Source organism: Vigna unguiculata, chromosome 5 (assembly GCF_037176805.1).
Source record: "Vigna unguiculata cultivar grain cowpea cultivar isolate G323 ecotype 2 chromosome 5, ASM3717680v1, whole genome shotgun sequence".
Classification (NCBI taxonomy): Eukaryota; Viridiplantae; Streptophyta; class Magnoliopsida; order Fabales; family Fabaceae; genus Vigna; species Vigna unguiculata.
Genome location: NC_140796.1, coordinates 22,580,294 through 22,595,685, shown reverse-complemented (window position 1 = coordinate 22,595,685; position 15,392 = coordinate 22,580,294). Strand labels below are relative to the sequence as shown.

Sequence of the window (15,392 nt, the reverse complement as noted above, 5' to 3'; positions counted from 1 at the left end):
TAGCCCTTGCACAAGTAACGCTGAGCGGTGGAAAAGTGACATTGGGCAATGGAAAATGGCATTGAGTAGTGGTTTTCCAGAGAGCCCCTTCTGCATTTTAATTAATGGTGCTCAGTGGTGGCATCACTTACATGTCAAAATTGAATATTTATTCATGTTTTCCTCGAGGTTTTGGGACATTCTCTTCCTCACACACTTTCTCTCCACCTAGAGCGACCATGAAAGGCTATTTAGAGTGTTGGGAAGCTCTCCTATTTGCTCTTTGAGGTTTCAATCTTCATCTATGGTGTTCTCCCACTTTTGGGGTTGATGAGGGAGATGATATATTAATTGGAGATGGAAATGCGAAGTGGAAGCGCAATTGGAGCATGGAGTAGAGGCAAAGAACCTTTGGGAAAGGTGTGCATCTCTCTTTGGTTTCAATTTCTTCCTTATCTCTTCGATTTGTAAACCCTAGGTTCTCCACCATGGAAAGCGAACCCTATTTGTTGAGATTAGATGTAATGAATTAAATTCTTATGTAATTTGTGTTGTTAATATATATATATATATATATATATATATATATATATATATGTGTGTGTGTGTGTGTGTGTGTGTGTGTGTGTGTGTGTGTGTGTGTGTGTGTGTTTGTGTCTGTGTGTGTGTGTGTTTTTCCAATTCAAGTTAGTATTTGATTTCTATACTTAATGCTTGTTATGGCTTGATAGCCAATGGCTCGTTTGTTGGTTCTTAAAGTGTTGAAAAATGTCTTTTGAACCTAGAAATGAATTTGACTACCTAATAGACCCTATATATAGGAATAAAACATGATTCATTAGTAATATTTAGAATCTTGAACTTAATGCATTATTGCCTGTTGATGATCCAAGGGATTGAACATTAATGAGTTATCATAGGCTCAAAGTCACTAGGAATAGGATTTGAGTAAACTAGTGAGTTGATTTTAACTTGAATATGGAGTTGAAATGTTTGTAAGTGCCTGCGAATGAAGTGAACGAAATCTAATTATGACAATTGTAAGTACTCTATGTTAAATTTCTTATTGCACACCAATTGGTTGATAAAAATACAAAAAGAGTTTCTTTTTGTTTTGGTAATCTTTGTTGTCTAATTGAGTTGTGAATTGTGATAATTGTCATGTGTTGCATAAGTCCCAGTGGAGAGAACGATATTTAATACTTGATACCTACGATCGATGAATTTGTAGTTTTCTACTAACACTCAACCATAAGGTTCCTTAACCTTTTGTGTGGTGATTGAAGGACTTTTTGAAGCATGACCCCATGAAGCTTGTGCCAAACGATGCCCAAGAGAGAGTAGGCTAGCATATGTAGTGTATATGCTAAAAGGGGAGGCACAACACTAGTGGGCAAGCATGAAGATGATGATAAAGGACAAATGAGAGACAATTACTTGGGATAAGTTAAAGTTGAAGTTCTTTGAGGAGTATTTCCCTAATAGCGTAAGCTATGCTAAAGAAGTGGGGTTTTTACATCTTGTGTAGGGGATATGATAATGGTTGAGTATGCGAAAAGGTTTAAACACCTATCCCATTTTTATACTCTTGCCATGAATGAGATACGAAGGTGTAGAAAATTTCAGAATGAGCTCAAACATGAGATCAAGGAGGTGGTAGTGCCTCTTTGTATTTGGGAATTCTTAACTCTAATTGAAAAAAACTTGAGTAGTAGAGAATTTGAAAGTTGAAAGCAAAGTTTAGAGTCCACATGTAGGAGGACCGTCTAGGAGTAGGCCCAATCATGATGAGAGGAAGAAACCACACTTCAAGCCTCAACCTTAAAGGACTAGAAACCCCTTCCATCATCAACAACAAAGCGGTATTAAATGTTTTACTTGTGGAGAGACACCATATCATCATAGAGTTCCCTCAAATGATTGACCATAAAAGATGGAATATGTGCAGAAGGGGATGAGCCTTATGCTAGGGACATCCCCAGCACTAGAAGAGCATTGACTCTTGCAAGGGCAACTCAGTAGTAGTACAAGGCAGAAGGGATGCTAAACCCCAGGAAATAGACAAAGTATATGTAGTTTCTGGTGTTGAGGCTTCCAGATTAGGTAACTTGGTTTGTTTATAGTGTTTTATATCTGGTAAAAGCTTGCGTGTGTTGTTTAACTTTGGGGCAACCCACTCATTTGTGTTTCCTGTCTGTGTGATGGAGTTAGGTTTACCTATTAGAGAGCTACAACATGATCTAGTTGTATTGACTCCAACCTCTGGTGTAGTATCAAATCTCTAGTATGTGTTGAATGTCCAATTATTGTAGAGGGACACAAGTTTAAAATCAATTTGATTTGTCTACCTCTACAAGATATAGATATAATCTTAGGAATCGATTGATTATCTGCCAATCATATTCTTATAGATTGTGATTAAAAGAGAGTGTTGTAAATAAACTTTAAAGAGTTGGAGTTGTTGTTTTCACATTAAGTCATGGGTGAGCTGAAGGATGGAGCATCATGCTATGCAATTCTAATGTAGATGGAGGTTGGGCAAGAGAATAAGTAGGTCCAAATACTGATGGTTGAAGAGTTTGCAAATATTTTTCCAGAGTAAATTCTTGGGTTGCCTTCATAGAGGGTAGTAGAGTTCTTAATTGACCTGGTGCTAAGAGCAGGACTAGTGTTAGTAACTCTATACAAAGTGGCTCCTATATAGCTACTAGAAAAAAAATAGATAGAAGAGTTGTTAGACAATAAGTTCGCCATGGGGAGCACCAATGTTACTAGTAAAGAAGAAGGATTACAATTCTATGCATGATAGCCTCTTCCTCAAGCTAGGTGGAGCCAAAGCTTGAAATAATGCTATATAGATGAATGATGCGTGAAAGCTTGGTGTTTGATGTTTGATGGTGGGATAAATGTTGTTTGTGATGTTCCAAGAGAGGCTAGGCCAATTGTAAAGAAATGAATGCTAAAGGGACTTCATGGGATGCTCTAGCAAGTGACTAAGAGACAAGATATGGTATAAAATAAATTTGGCAGTATAACATTGAGCATCTCAAAATGAAAAATACATGGGGAGACACCTCTATTTATAGAGTAAGGTGTCTCCAAAATGGTCCAAAACCTTAGAGTGCTAACATGCACAAAAACCCTAAAAATGTTGTCTTGGTGAAGGAGAGCTTGACAAGTGGCACTCTTATTCTCATGAAAACTGAACCAATCATGGAGTGTCATGTGGAAAGCTACTTTATGAAAAACATATCCAATTAGGCAATGGCACATGGCCACTACCTTTGTAAGAGAACTCTTCGTTGAGGGCTTGCCATGTGGCATGTGTGGGACACCTCTCACTAAGCTATCTAGATTAACATAATTAAACATCAAAGAGTTGCTTAAGCTAGGCGTATATGATGCTCCGTACTTAAGCAATTATTTTTTTAAAACCCTACACTACTTGGCCCTTAATACAAGGTCTTCAAAGGAAATCCTACACTATAAGACCCTTAATACAAGGTCTAAAAATGATTCATAATGCCCCAAGTGAAGAGAAGCTTAGCTTCACCTTGTTGAGAGGATGTTAACTCTTCTTGAATTTGTTTAGCCATGCTCTTTGTGATAGGACCCTTAGCTAGGTTGTGCCATCAAAGCTATATGTGGATTACAAGTAATTAAACATGATCACCATCAAGAACAAATATTCTCTACCAAGGATAAATGACTTGTTTGACCAATTGCATGAGGTTGTGGTATTTTCAAAGATAGACTTAAGGTCTGGTCACCTGATAACTTAATTTTCTTTTAATTATCTTCTAAATAAATCCAATATCTTCAACTTTGATAACATTGTTGTTGACACTATCAAATTAACATTACTAAATTGTAACAATTTTAATATTGCCAAGGTAGTAGCCATAAAGCTATAAAAGGTAAGGTCTGCCCTAAGTCATCTCTCAACAAACACAAAATTGATTTCTATCAAATTAGTTTCTTATAAAATCTATACTAAAGGATTAGTGAAATAAAATAAAAAATAATAGAATAAGATAAAGATAAATAAAATAAATAAAAGATTAATTAATAGAATAATAAATGATAAAAAGAAATGAAATTGCAAAAAGATAAAAAGGGACTAAAACACTAATAAAGAAAATAGGTTGATTCCAATGGTTTTTTAAAATAGGATTCATCATTGGTTATCTAAAGATTATTATTCAATTAATTATTGTTTTAGATTTTCAAATTAATTAATGTTAAGTCTCAATTAATTTGTTGGTACTCTCACTATTAATTAAAGTATATTCTGAATTAAAAATGAGAATGTTTTAGATTATTCATAGTAAATTCGACCAAAGTATAGTCTAACATTCATAGTAAATTCGATCAAAGTATAGTCTCAATCAAATTCGACCAAAGTATAGTCTCAATTAAAAATCCTGTATGTTATTTTATCTCTTTATCAAGTAAAAAGCTAATTAATCAAAGTACAATTTTGATTAATTCTTGTTAAAAATTTTACATTTAATCAGAATAAAAAATAAAATAATAAACAAATTATTTCATTTTAACTTCAAAATCCATTATGAAATTGCAGCAGAACGATTACTAGAGGCTTAACATTGAATGGATGGTAAAACTAACATAAGAAAAAATAGAGGGAAGGACGTGAAAGAAGAAGGATAGGTCAAAATTAGTCCCCCGACAAGGATTCCTAAGCTCCATTAATGGTTTCCCTATGTCTCTATATAGAAATTAGAATGGACTTTGTTTCTGGTTTTTTGTTGTCGTAATCTTCTTTTTGATAATGTAATTTCCTCCAATTATATCTTCCAAATAAATCCAATATCTTCAAGATATATTTGGTTGTTATGGAGATATGCAAATATTTACGAAGATATTTTCAGAAAAAGATTTGACAGCCATTATCTTTTGATACTTTGTGATATAATTATATAAGATAATTATTTAAAAATATAAAAAATCTAAAGATATATTTGTCTCAAATTATCTTTTATCATAAAGATTATTAAATTATCAAAGTCATTTTTTTTTTGTGGAAAAAATATAGAAAACTACAACATCCATTTTTTGTTGCTTGTTACCCCTTTTGGCTTAGCCAAATTCAATTTGGTTTAGCTAAAATGGTTTTTCAAAAATCACTGTTTCTTCACTTTTTCATGTTTTTCTTCTCTTCTTCATGAGATCTTCAATTAATTTAATTAAGAATGTGGATAAATTAGATTCATCAAATAACATTAGCAACGATTCAACACAATGTATTTTATTTTTTAATAAGTGGATATAATATATGCTAGCTAATTTTCTCAAAAGTTAATGTGCATGCAATATTTAAACATTGATGTTTGTTTTCTAAGAAGAGTGTATGGAGACATGTAATTTTGGATCTAGAAAATTTGTTCATATTATTTAACAAAGGTAAAGGAAAAAGAAGAAAAAGGAAAAAAAAAAAAAAACACAAGGGATTTCACATGTGGAGAAAAATGTCCAATTATTTAGTATAAACTTGTGAGTTGGTTTTTACAAATGATTAATCTACAAACATGAAGTAACAAGAGTTGGAGAAAAACAAAATCCAGCCTTCTTTTTTAACAAGCCGAGATCTTTTTAGAACCTTTAATGCCTCCAAAATGCATCTATGTAGGTATGATAGTAGCTTTGCGATTTGATATTTGCTGGAAATGGAAAAATGAAAAGCCCTTGACCTTGTTACTTAAGGATCTAAGGTTCATGCAAGGGATAGAGAATAAACTTGTAACACCCCAAATTCGGATGTCACATTTTGGTATCAGAGCCAGATTTTCGAAAAAAAACTTTGGAATTGTGGGGAGTGAGCTCATCTAATTGATGTTGTCTGATTCTAATTAGTGTTGTATTACATGAAAGGTAAATGTGATAGTTTGGTTAGATTTAAGTGTTGTTCAAATTTTGGTTGTTGGATTTGGGAGGTCTGTAGTTGGAAATATGGGTCACGTAAAGTTGTTATTTTATTATTTTTTTCTCTGGTTTAACTTGTTTTATTCAGTGATATTTACATGATACGTAAGGTATGATTGGTGACATAGGTGTGATGCATGCTTGAGTTGGATGCTAGTTTTGGTGAATGTTGTGGTAATGAAGCATGTTATACTTGATTGTGTATGTGATGTACAATATGAATTCTCACATATCTGTAAAACCAAGTTGCACTTTTACCCATAGGACTTTGGTGAGTCGTGTGAGATGGGATTTTGTTCTACTATAAGACTTTTGCCTAAGCTTAGTAAGAGTGCTCTTGCTAGGTTTTAGTGAGCAGGTAAGGGGTGTTGGTTGTAAGTCTTAGGGAAAGAAGGTGAGAAGTTCTCTCCAAGAGGCGCTGGTACGCAAGGTGAGAAGTTCTTTCCAAGAGGCGTTGGTGTGTAGGAAATAAAAATGGTTGGGTATGAGAGAATGTTATACTATGTGATGATGGGTGAATTAGGTATTATGTTGAGTCAGGATAAAATGGTTTCTTTTAGCCATAAGTCTTTGACATGAGTTTAGCAAGAGTGCTCTTACCCAAGACTTTGTTGAGCGGGTAGAGTTGTTGCTTGTAAGTCTATGAAGAGTAGGGGAAAGACTCTTTCCAAGAGGCATTGTTGTGCAGGATAGGTAGAATGGTGGATTATGAGAGGATGGCATACCATTGGATATTATTTTGTGGTAATATGTTGATGATTGCATGTTTTGGTTTTGGGAACATGTTTCGAGTTGTTATCTTGATGGAGTTATGCATATGCTGGGATCAGGCGAGAAAAGTTTTGTGAGGTTCTATTAGGACAAAGCTAAAATGATTTTAGCTTTTGTAAGTTATTGTTTTTCTATATGAGATTTTTTGTTAAAGGTGTGTAATAATTTTATGTTGTTATATAATTATTTAATGGTTGTTTTATTTTTGATAAATTTAAATAATAATATGGATTTTGTATATTTTTTTAGTTGATTTGTGGTTTATAACTTTATTTAAAAATATTATGAAAAGACCTCATGTATAAAGTTACTTGTGAAATAATTTGAAAGGAAAAGAAAAGTTGTATTTAGATTATATTTTTTTATCAATAATATTTTATTTAGGTTAATTCATGGATGGTTTTGTTTTATTGGGTAAGAATTTGTTTTAAGAAATACGAGGTCTTTATTTTATATTGATAGTAAATGTTTTATTTGTGCAAATTTATTTGGTATGAGACTTTTATTTCATCATGTAAATGCGTAAATTTTTAGGTATGCGTGATGTAATGTCCCATTTAAATAATAGCGTAATTAAATAAAACATTACGATGAATAATAAAAGTCAAAGTCATGAGTATAAACGTTACTCCTTACAATTATCCAAGAGTACTTAGAAGGAAAACTAAGACACATCACGATGCCAATATCAAGATAGAGAAAGAAATTTAACGATATTAAAGTAAGTACTCCAAGAGAAAAATAATACAAGGACTACAACTCAAAAAGGAAACTCAAAGATAGGTGGGATTTGACCCCAAGACGAACTAAGCAGCGAAACCTCCATCACCCTAATGACCACGGGGAGTTCTCACATTTGCTCAATAAATTGATGATCATCACAAAAGGAGAAAAACCACACATATCACATACAAACAAACAGAAAGGATAAGCTAGAGTAGAAAAATAATTTATCATACCATTGCATACAATTGTACAGCCAAAGATACATACATCAACCAAGCATGTGAAGACTCACAAACAAGACACTATGACTCAAGACACGATTATCCGGATACATATAATTAGTCAGATTCACCGGATGCTTGCACTTGTGGTGGCCTTTACTGCTCTGCAAAGCCAATTACCAATGGGTTTCACCTTACCACTCACAAGGTTAGCCTTCGAACATCTAAGGTCACTATCCTGTCAAAGACTAGGGCCTCCTGTTACTCACACTACTTGAGTCAGTACGCTCTACACGAGACTCACTAACTCTGTAGAGTGTCAGGATGCAATCCTTACTTGAATCCTTACTAAATTATATAATGAGGCACCACCACGAACTTCGTGGAATTACGTCCTAAGCATGAGGCACCACCATGAGCTCCCACTAACAAGGGTCATGATATTACGTCTGACCAATGAGGCAACACCACGAAACCCTTGTGGAATTACGTCCTGACCAATGAGACACCACCATGAGATCTCACCTAGCGATTCATGGAATTACGTCTTGACCACACCAAAATCATGTTTTCTTCAACCAACATAAAGTCATTATACATACCAATTCCATATCAACATTTATAACCAACCATCCTATTCACGTTACATGCCAAGATCATGCCAAACTCATCAATTCCAGCCCATAAACCATTCAATACATGAAAAATCACTCATTTCATGCTTTATCATAGTAATCCAACCAAACATGTGGCAAACATCCAATAACAGAGAAGAAAACAAGACTTGGGCACATTCTCGGCCAGTTCTTGCTCAAGCTGAAAGGTCTCGCTCAGGCAAGAGGGTTCCCTCGCTCATACGAGCTCCTTTCGCTTAAGCGAGAGCTCGGAGAGTGGAATAGTGGTGTTGTCGCATTCTCTCGCTTAGGCGAGACCTCCTTGCCTGAGCGAGATGGCTTCTCGCTAAAAACTGGAGCTCATCATCTGAGCGACAACTCGCGCAAGCACCTGGGAGGGTTTCTGATACTCTCGCTTAGGCGAGAGTCACTCGCTTGGGCGAGAATGCCAGATTTCCTCCACTGTTCCCGCACGCAGACCAGCCAATACAGTCCAAATCAACAGGTTATTCAGTCCTAATGCAAACAATACACATCCAATACATTTCACACTCAAACTGATTCGAAAGACAAATAAACAGTTCAAAAATCTTTGAGCTCTAGCTTCCCTTACCTTATCAAGAGCTACCGAGAGGGCTTTAAGCAAGCGGAATGGTACTAAAACTCAAAGAACAACTTTGTAAGCTGAAAGCACGGACACAAGAGCAAGAATGAGTGTACAGGGTGACTCAAAATAGAACAGTGCAACTAGCAAAGGAAAGGAGAAGAGGAAAGTGAAGTCTAACTTAGGTGAGGACAACGTACTGCAAACATGGAGAAAAAGGGTTGTCACTCAAACCCTAGCAGAGCACTATTGAGAGAAATTGAACATGAGCAAGGCAAAGTGAGCTGAAATGAGGGAGTTAGGGTTGTTTAAGGTCTTTGGACACCCTATGGACTAGCCTCAGGCCCAACTGGTTAGATAGGCCCTTAAATTCTAGGGCAGAATTAAAGAGGGCCTTACACATGATGCTTTTACTTTCTTGAGTAGAAAATTTTTGAGGACGAAAAATTGTTGATTTATTTAATTTAATTATGAAATATTAGATAATTATTTGAGTGATTTAAGTTATTGTTTTATTTAATATGTGTTTATAATTTTGTGGTGCACATGTTATTATGAGAAAGCATGTGACTTAATGGTTTGTATATGTGTTATTATGGGTATGATGTATCTGAGTGTATGTGCTCACTTATATACTATGAAAATATTTTATATTATCATAAAATTAATTTAATTAACTCTAATAATTTCATTTATACTGATTTTTTAAAACTCAGTGTTAATTAGACCTATCAAAAAATCTTACATAATAAAAAATAAAATTTCAAATGATTTTGATTTTTAAATTAAATTTTAATTTTTTTTATATTGCTCTATCATCGGATTATGTGACTCCAATAAAATCCTATTTAAGTAAATTTTTAGAAGCTAATTCATTGTCTCCTCTCGTTATTGAAGCCACTGGAAAAAGTGTAAAAATATTATATACCATGGTCGCAAAATAATTGGTTCACTCACCTCTCTATTTCTTAGTACTACTAGCTAGATCCAAAAATAGAAAATATAATTCATGCTCCTTTTCAAATGTTGAAAAACCTCATTGGACTATGTCCTCGATTGCCCCTTGCCTTTCTCTCACTTTCTGCTCACTGCCTAGGTGCGTGCACAGTACACATAGGGACATAAAAACACATTAATATATATATATATATTTTTATTTATTTATTTATATATTATGGAAATGATAAAACCAAGACATTGACCACCATATGTAGCAAATTTAGTGCCAATGTTATTCATAATCAACATCTATGTCTCTACCCACAACAACCCTAAGCACAATTATACACAGTACAAAGTTAAATATAAAGAATGACCAACATTGTCCCAATAATATATAATAATTACTATGCTTCGAGATCATCTTTTAGAAATCCGAGGAATGAACTGATACTAGTAAAATATATGTCTCGTGGTCGTTTCGTCCCATCATATCAACCTCCATCATGACTAAATTAATTCCTTAGATTTCAAGTGGTAAGAGTTGACATTTTCTATCCAAATGCTGTCCACGTGTTAAAAGTAAGATTATCCACGTGTTTTTTTCACTAATTTAAAATTATAAAATTAGTATCTCTAATTGGTGTGTTTCTCATTGGCGTCTGCTTGAATATTTCTCATAAAATATTATGGAGAAAAATACGCCTTTTGACGTTTAACTGAGATTTAGTTCATCAAGATCCTCCATTTGGAAATAGGAAAAGTATAAAGTTGAATTTCTTTTTCAGATCTACTTGAAAGCAAGGGTGATATTCTTATATTCTTAAAGCATTCATTCTTGGTGAAAAGTTTGTAGAATACAGTTGACGGAAAATTGTTGAGTAAAAAATACAAAAGTTTTGTTTTTCTTCTTAATTAGACAACCTGATAATATACAGATAGACAGAAAATACAAGGCCGCTTGTATGTGACTTATTAATTATGTGATTAAATTCTTGTGTTAAATATGATTTTAGTCTATTAATTTTTAATTAAAATTAGAATTAGTTTTTTTTTTAAACTTTAACATAATTTAGTCCTCCAATTTTTGAAAATATATGAATTTAGTCCTTTTAACTAAATTTTGTTAAATTTTTTAACGTTTCAAACATATTTTTGAGTTAATATTGAAGCGAAAATGTGTCAAATGATGTAAAAAATTTTAATGCTATCCTGAAATGTGTTTAAAAAGCCAAATAAACTTAACAAAATATGATTAAAATGACTAAATTATATATTTTTAAATGTTAGAGGATTAAATTAGACAAAAGTTTAGAAAAAGAACTAATTCAAAATTTAACCGAAATTTAAGAGACAAAAAAACATATTTATTACTTAATTTTTCTAATAATTTTTACATGACTTAATGATTCAACTTCACTTTGTTTCATTGTGTGATGACAAAGAGTCAAGTAAAATGGGTGTTTATAATGAAAGGGGACGGAAGCAATAAATATAGACCGTGCTATTTATGAATTGTTATGTTTTAAAAAAGTTATTACTATCTCCTTTCCAATCTCTCTTGTACATTATTACTAAATAATCCATGTATATCTTGATTTTATATATGCTTAGTATATACTTTTTTTTTATCCTTACCTTTTTTTATTCTTTTTAAATGTATGTTAAATTTTGATCAACCTTTTCTATAAACATGATAAATTTTTGTTATTATACTAATGTTTTTTTTTTTTGAACCCGGAGTGAAATTGGGACTTAGAAACTAGTCATTGCTAATATTAAGATTCACAGAAGAGATTGATATATTTAAAACAAACTATTTTTGAAGTACAGAACTTCTATTGACGCACATACTTAAAGTACTGGTATGCTGGTGGATTTCATTTTCTAAGTGCATCCAATTGTGGAAAACCAGCAAGTTACGTAGGGCTCTTTTCTCCTCCTAAATATATCCTTTTATTTTCCAAATCCATCATTTTATCATATTTCAACTAATTGCTTAGGTTCCTCTAATTGATGAAAAAGTACCTAACATTAGTTATCACTTAAAAAGCCACATTTAAGCTTTTTGTACATCTGACTTTGATGTCGTGAAACTTAAAATTCACATTCTTTGTATAGTGCTTCACAAGTATGACTATAGGGGTAAGGCTAAACCACGGACTCTAAGTCTAAATAATTGGTACATCTAATCTCAGAGCAACATATATGAGTATTCATGTTCTATCACACCAGAAGAAAAAGCAGTAAAATAAAATTGTGTTTTAAGTCTAACTTAACTTCATATTAAAAGAATAAGAAAATAAGAATAGGTGAGTAGAAGAGAAGAAGCATGGGAGGCATGTTGGAAGAAGAAAAAAATGATGAGGGTAGGAGCTAGGTAGCTTGAATAGTTTGCAACGGAAATGTGCGGTTGGTATTGATTTAAATGATTGCATTGAAGAACGGGAATTGACTGAGAAATTGCATGTGGAATGAGCATTATTGCATGTATAAATATGTGTTAGATCCTACATTTGGAAAGTTGCTTGTAAGTTGGACAAGGAAAGGTAGAGGGGATGGAGGGGAGGCAAGGAAGCACGTGACTCATGTTGATGATGGATTAGAGAGAAAGGAAAGTGTGAATAGATGAAGGAGACCGCTACTGGGGTCATCATGTGTTTATTCTACCCAGTTTACTCAATCCCCAAATAACCCCTCACATCAAACTTAAACACACTCTAATCACACTATCTTTGATTAGGCACTGTACACAAGAGTTGGTCTTTGTTACTGACACAGTGGAACACATAAAGTTCATCTCTTTGTTGTCACTTCACAAGCTCCCAACCGTATAGGAATTGGACTAACATGAGGGTCAGACAAAGATATGGAAAAGTGAGAGAGAGTAAGAGAGTGAATTTTGCTAGGTGAAACTTTAGAGAAGGGAAGGGGAAAAGAGGAATTTATTGTCTCTTCAAAACCACAACAAGAAAGTATTTGTTGGTTTCTAATAAATGGACAGAACAGGCACAGGGAGAGAGGCCTTATCAGCTTGTGTACTTTAGAGATATTTCACAAACTACGGGTCAACACTGTACAAACTTTTCCTACAAAAATATCAACACATTTTCAACACATAAATGTATGGTCTACAAACAACCACCGCAACTGGAAACTCTACTTCGTCTAATCACCCTGTGTCAACTCTTCAACACTTTCTTTTTCCACCAACAACAACCAAAACTCTTGCCTACACTTTCATCTCTTATAAACATGCTCATCAAACAAAAATACGTGGTGAAAATCTTTACATCAACAACCTTCATTTTCTTTGACATGGACAATAATAGAGAGGGCCTAGCAATTAAAGGCTATCAATGAATCTGAAAAAGTTATGGCAGGCTTTCTGGTACTATGAAATCTTCGCCCAAAAGGAAACCAATGCATTCAATTCATCTCAAGACCCTTAAGTTAACCCAGCAAACCATCAAAACAAACAACTCACTTAAAACCTCACTTTAACTTCACTAATATTTCTTAACCCAGCAAGTCATACAATAGTGTTTAATAGTTTTAGCTTTTATATATGCGTCTATTGAATTACCCTTTGCGTCTCCAAGTTGGATTCCATTAAAATATTATTTTTCAATCACTTCAGTAACCAATCTCATGCACGAAACCTACTTCATGTGTACCATGCATTATCCTCGGTAGTCTTTTTAGAAAAAAGAAACGTAAGAAAATCAGCATGATTAATTTTGCTGATGCTATTCGTGAATATACTTTATGCTTAATTACATAATATATACAGTTAAAAACACCAAGATTATAATAGATAAGAAGGGGAGAGAAGAGCCGTAAACTAATTAATTATGCCATAGATTACGGGACTATATAGTAGATACTAAAGTAGCATTGTTTTTTATTCACAACTTGCTTCAAAAGCCACTCATCAAGACGAAAGGATCATAGTAGAGAAAAACACTCAAGAAACACACTCTTTGCAAAGCTACTACACGCTATTAACACAAAAACATCTTTAAAAGACACAAAAGTCACCTATAATATTATCTTGTTTTTTCTTCTTCTTCTTGGTTTGGATGTGACTCTAGCTTTGTTTCCTTTCCCTCTCTTAACACATTACATCCTTGAGAAGCTTGTACCTGCGTGTGCCGGGTCGTGGCGACGGTGTGGGACTCTTCCCCTTCTCAGAACCACTCTCTTCACGATGATCATGCTGTTTGATCATTTTCTCGCCGGAATATTCCGAACGGTGGGTGGCTCCGGCCTCGTTTCCAGTCACCGGTTTCTTCGAATTCGACCCAATATGTCTCAGGTTCTTCTCCTCGCTCTGGCACCAATCGCACAGTTCTATCTCCGGTAATTCTCCGTAGTAGTTGCTACAATACCTGAAAGACTAGACTGATTAAACTCCAATACTCAAAAGCGAAAAGCACAAAGGTAAAATAAAAATTAAAAACCATACATATTCTATATGAAACTACCCATGAAGATAAAAGCTAGCATGAGTAGGACCACGATCGTGGTTCGTGTAAGATGGTTGTGAAGGCAAAAGAGGTTCTGAAAATTAAAGATGATTATGAGTAGATGATGTGTGTGATTTAGTGAGCACGTGTTGAAGAAGAAGAAGAAGAAGAAGAAGGGAATGGGATGATCTACAAGAAGAAAAAGAGCATACGAGTGCTGGAAGCGATGACGGCATTTGTTGCAGCGAAAAAGCTTATCGGGGAAACCCACGTCGCCGCACATGCAGCAAACCGTTTGAAGATCCACCATTGTTTTCAGCGTGCCCCGAAGATTGAAAGAAGAGAAAAAGAGAATTTGGAGGGGAGAAAGGAGAGAGAAAACGCACCCAGAAAGCCAAAGAGCACACGAACACAGAAAAAAAAAAAAAAAAGAGAGAATATGATCACTGCGAGGAGAGAGAAACCCCAAGTTGAAGTAGAAGAAGAAGAGGAAGAGGGTAGAGAGAGGATTAGAGATAGGAAGAGTTTATAATTTATATAGAGAAAGATTACCGGTGCGCATGTTGAGTCGGTGTTGGAAACTGATGTATTATAAGTCATTTTTCATTTATTAAATTAATTAAAAATTATATTTATTCTCGCACAAGTGATATCGATTTCAATTTCTTAATCAATTGCCATAAGATTCGAATTTGGATGATACTAATAATAAATTGAAGCATAAATTTTATAATTATAACCTAAAGAAAGAAATAAAATAAAATAGGCATATTTATATTGATTCACAGGTAGACCACAGGTTGCTCGCAGTCATTTTCAGTTAGGGCAGGCAGAGAAAGTGAGGGAAAAGACAGTTATGACCCATGGCTGAGGTTGTTTGATTATCATTTTTTACCTATCTTTCCCTTTTCATCAGCTTTTGTCCTGTTTGTGGATTTTGGAATTGCCTTAGTTGGTGATGAGAGGGTGTAGCCATGTCATCAACATTTCACTCCTGCACAAATCACCATTTCGATAACTAACAACGCAAGCCTAAACAACCCTATTATTAGTAATAATCATACCACGCTAGAGTTAACACCTATGCAACGCAATTATATTTTACTCACACTTTCCTATTTAACAT

General features: G+C 34.1%; 1 protein-coding gene across 1 annotated transcript; it reads right to left on the bottom strand.

The window, feature by feature from the left end:
* Window positions 1-13,637: 13,637 nt before the first annotated feature.
* LOC114183953 (uncharacterized) lies at window positions 13,638-14,773 on the bottom strand. Its single transcript, XM_028071160.2, has 2 exons — window positions 14,479-14,773; window positions 13,638-14,188 (listed from the first exon to the last, which is right to left on the bottom strand). Exons 1-2 carry the CDS (start codon window positions 14,574-14,576, stop codon window positions 13,912-13,914), a joined length of 375 nt encoding a protein of 124 aa, XP_027926961.1. The 5' UTR covers window positions 14,577-14,773; the 3' UTR covers window positions 13,638-13,911.
* Window positions 14,774-15,392: the final 619 nt, after the last annotated feature.

Bases quoted from the DNA above. Each gene is read 5' to 3' on its own strand.
- LOC114183953 (XM_028071160.2), bottom strand. From the start codon at position 14,576: ATGGTGGATCTTCAAACGGTTTGCTGCATGTGCGGCGACGTGGGTTTC. The intron at 14,189-14,478 runs GTATGCTCTTTT...CTAGTCTTTCAG, and splicing joins CGTCATCGCTTCCAGCACTC to GTATTGTAGCAACTACTACG.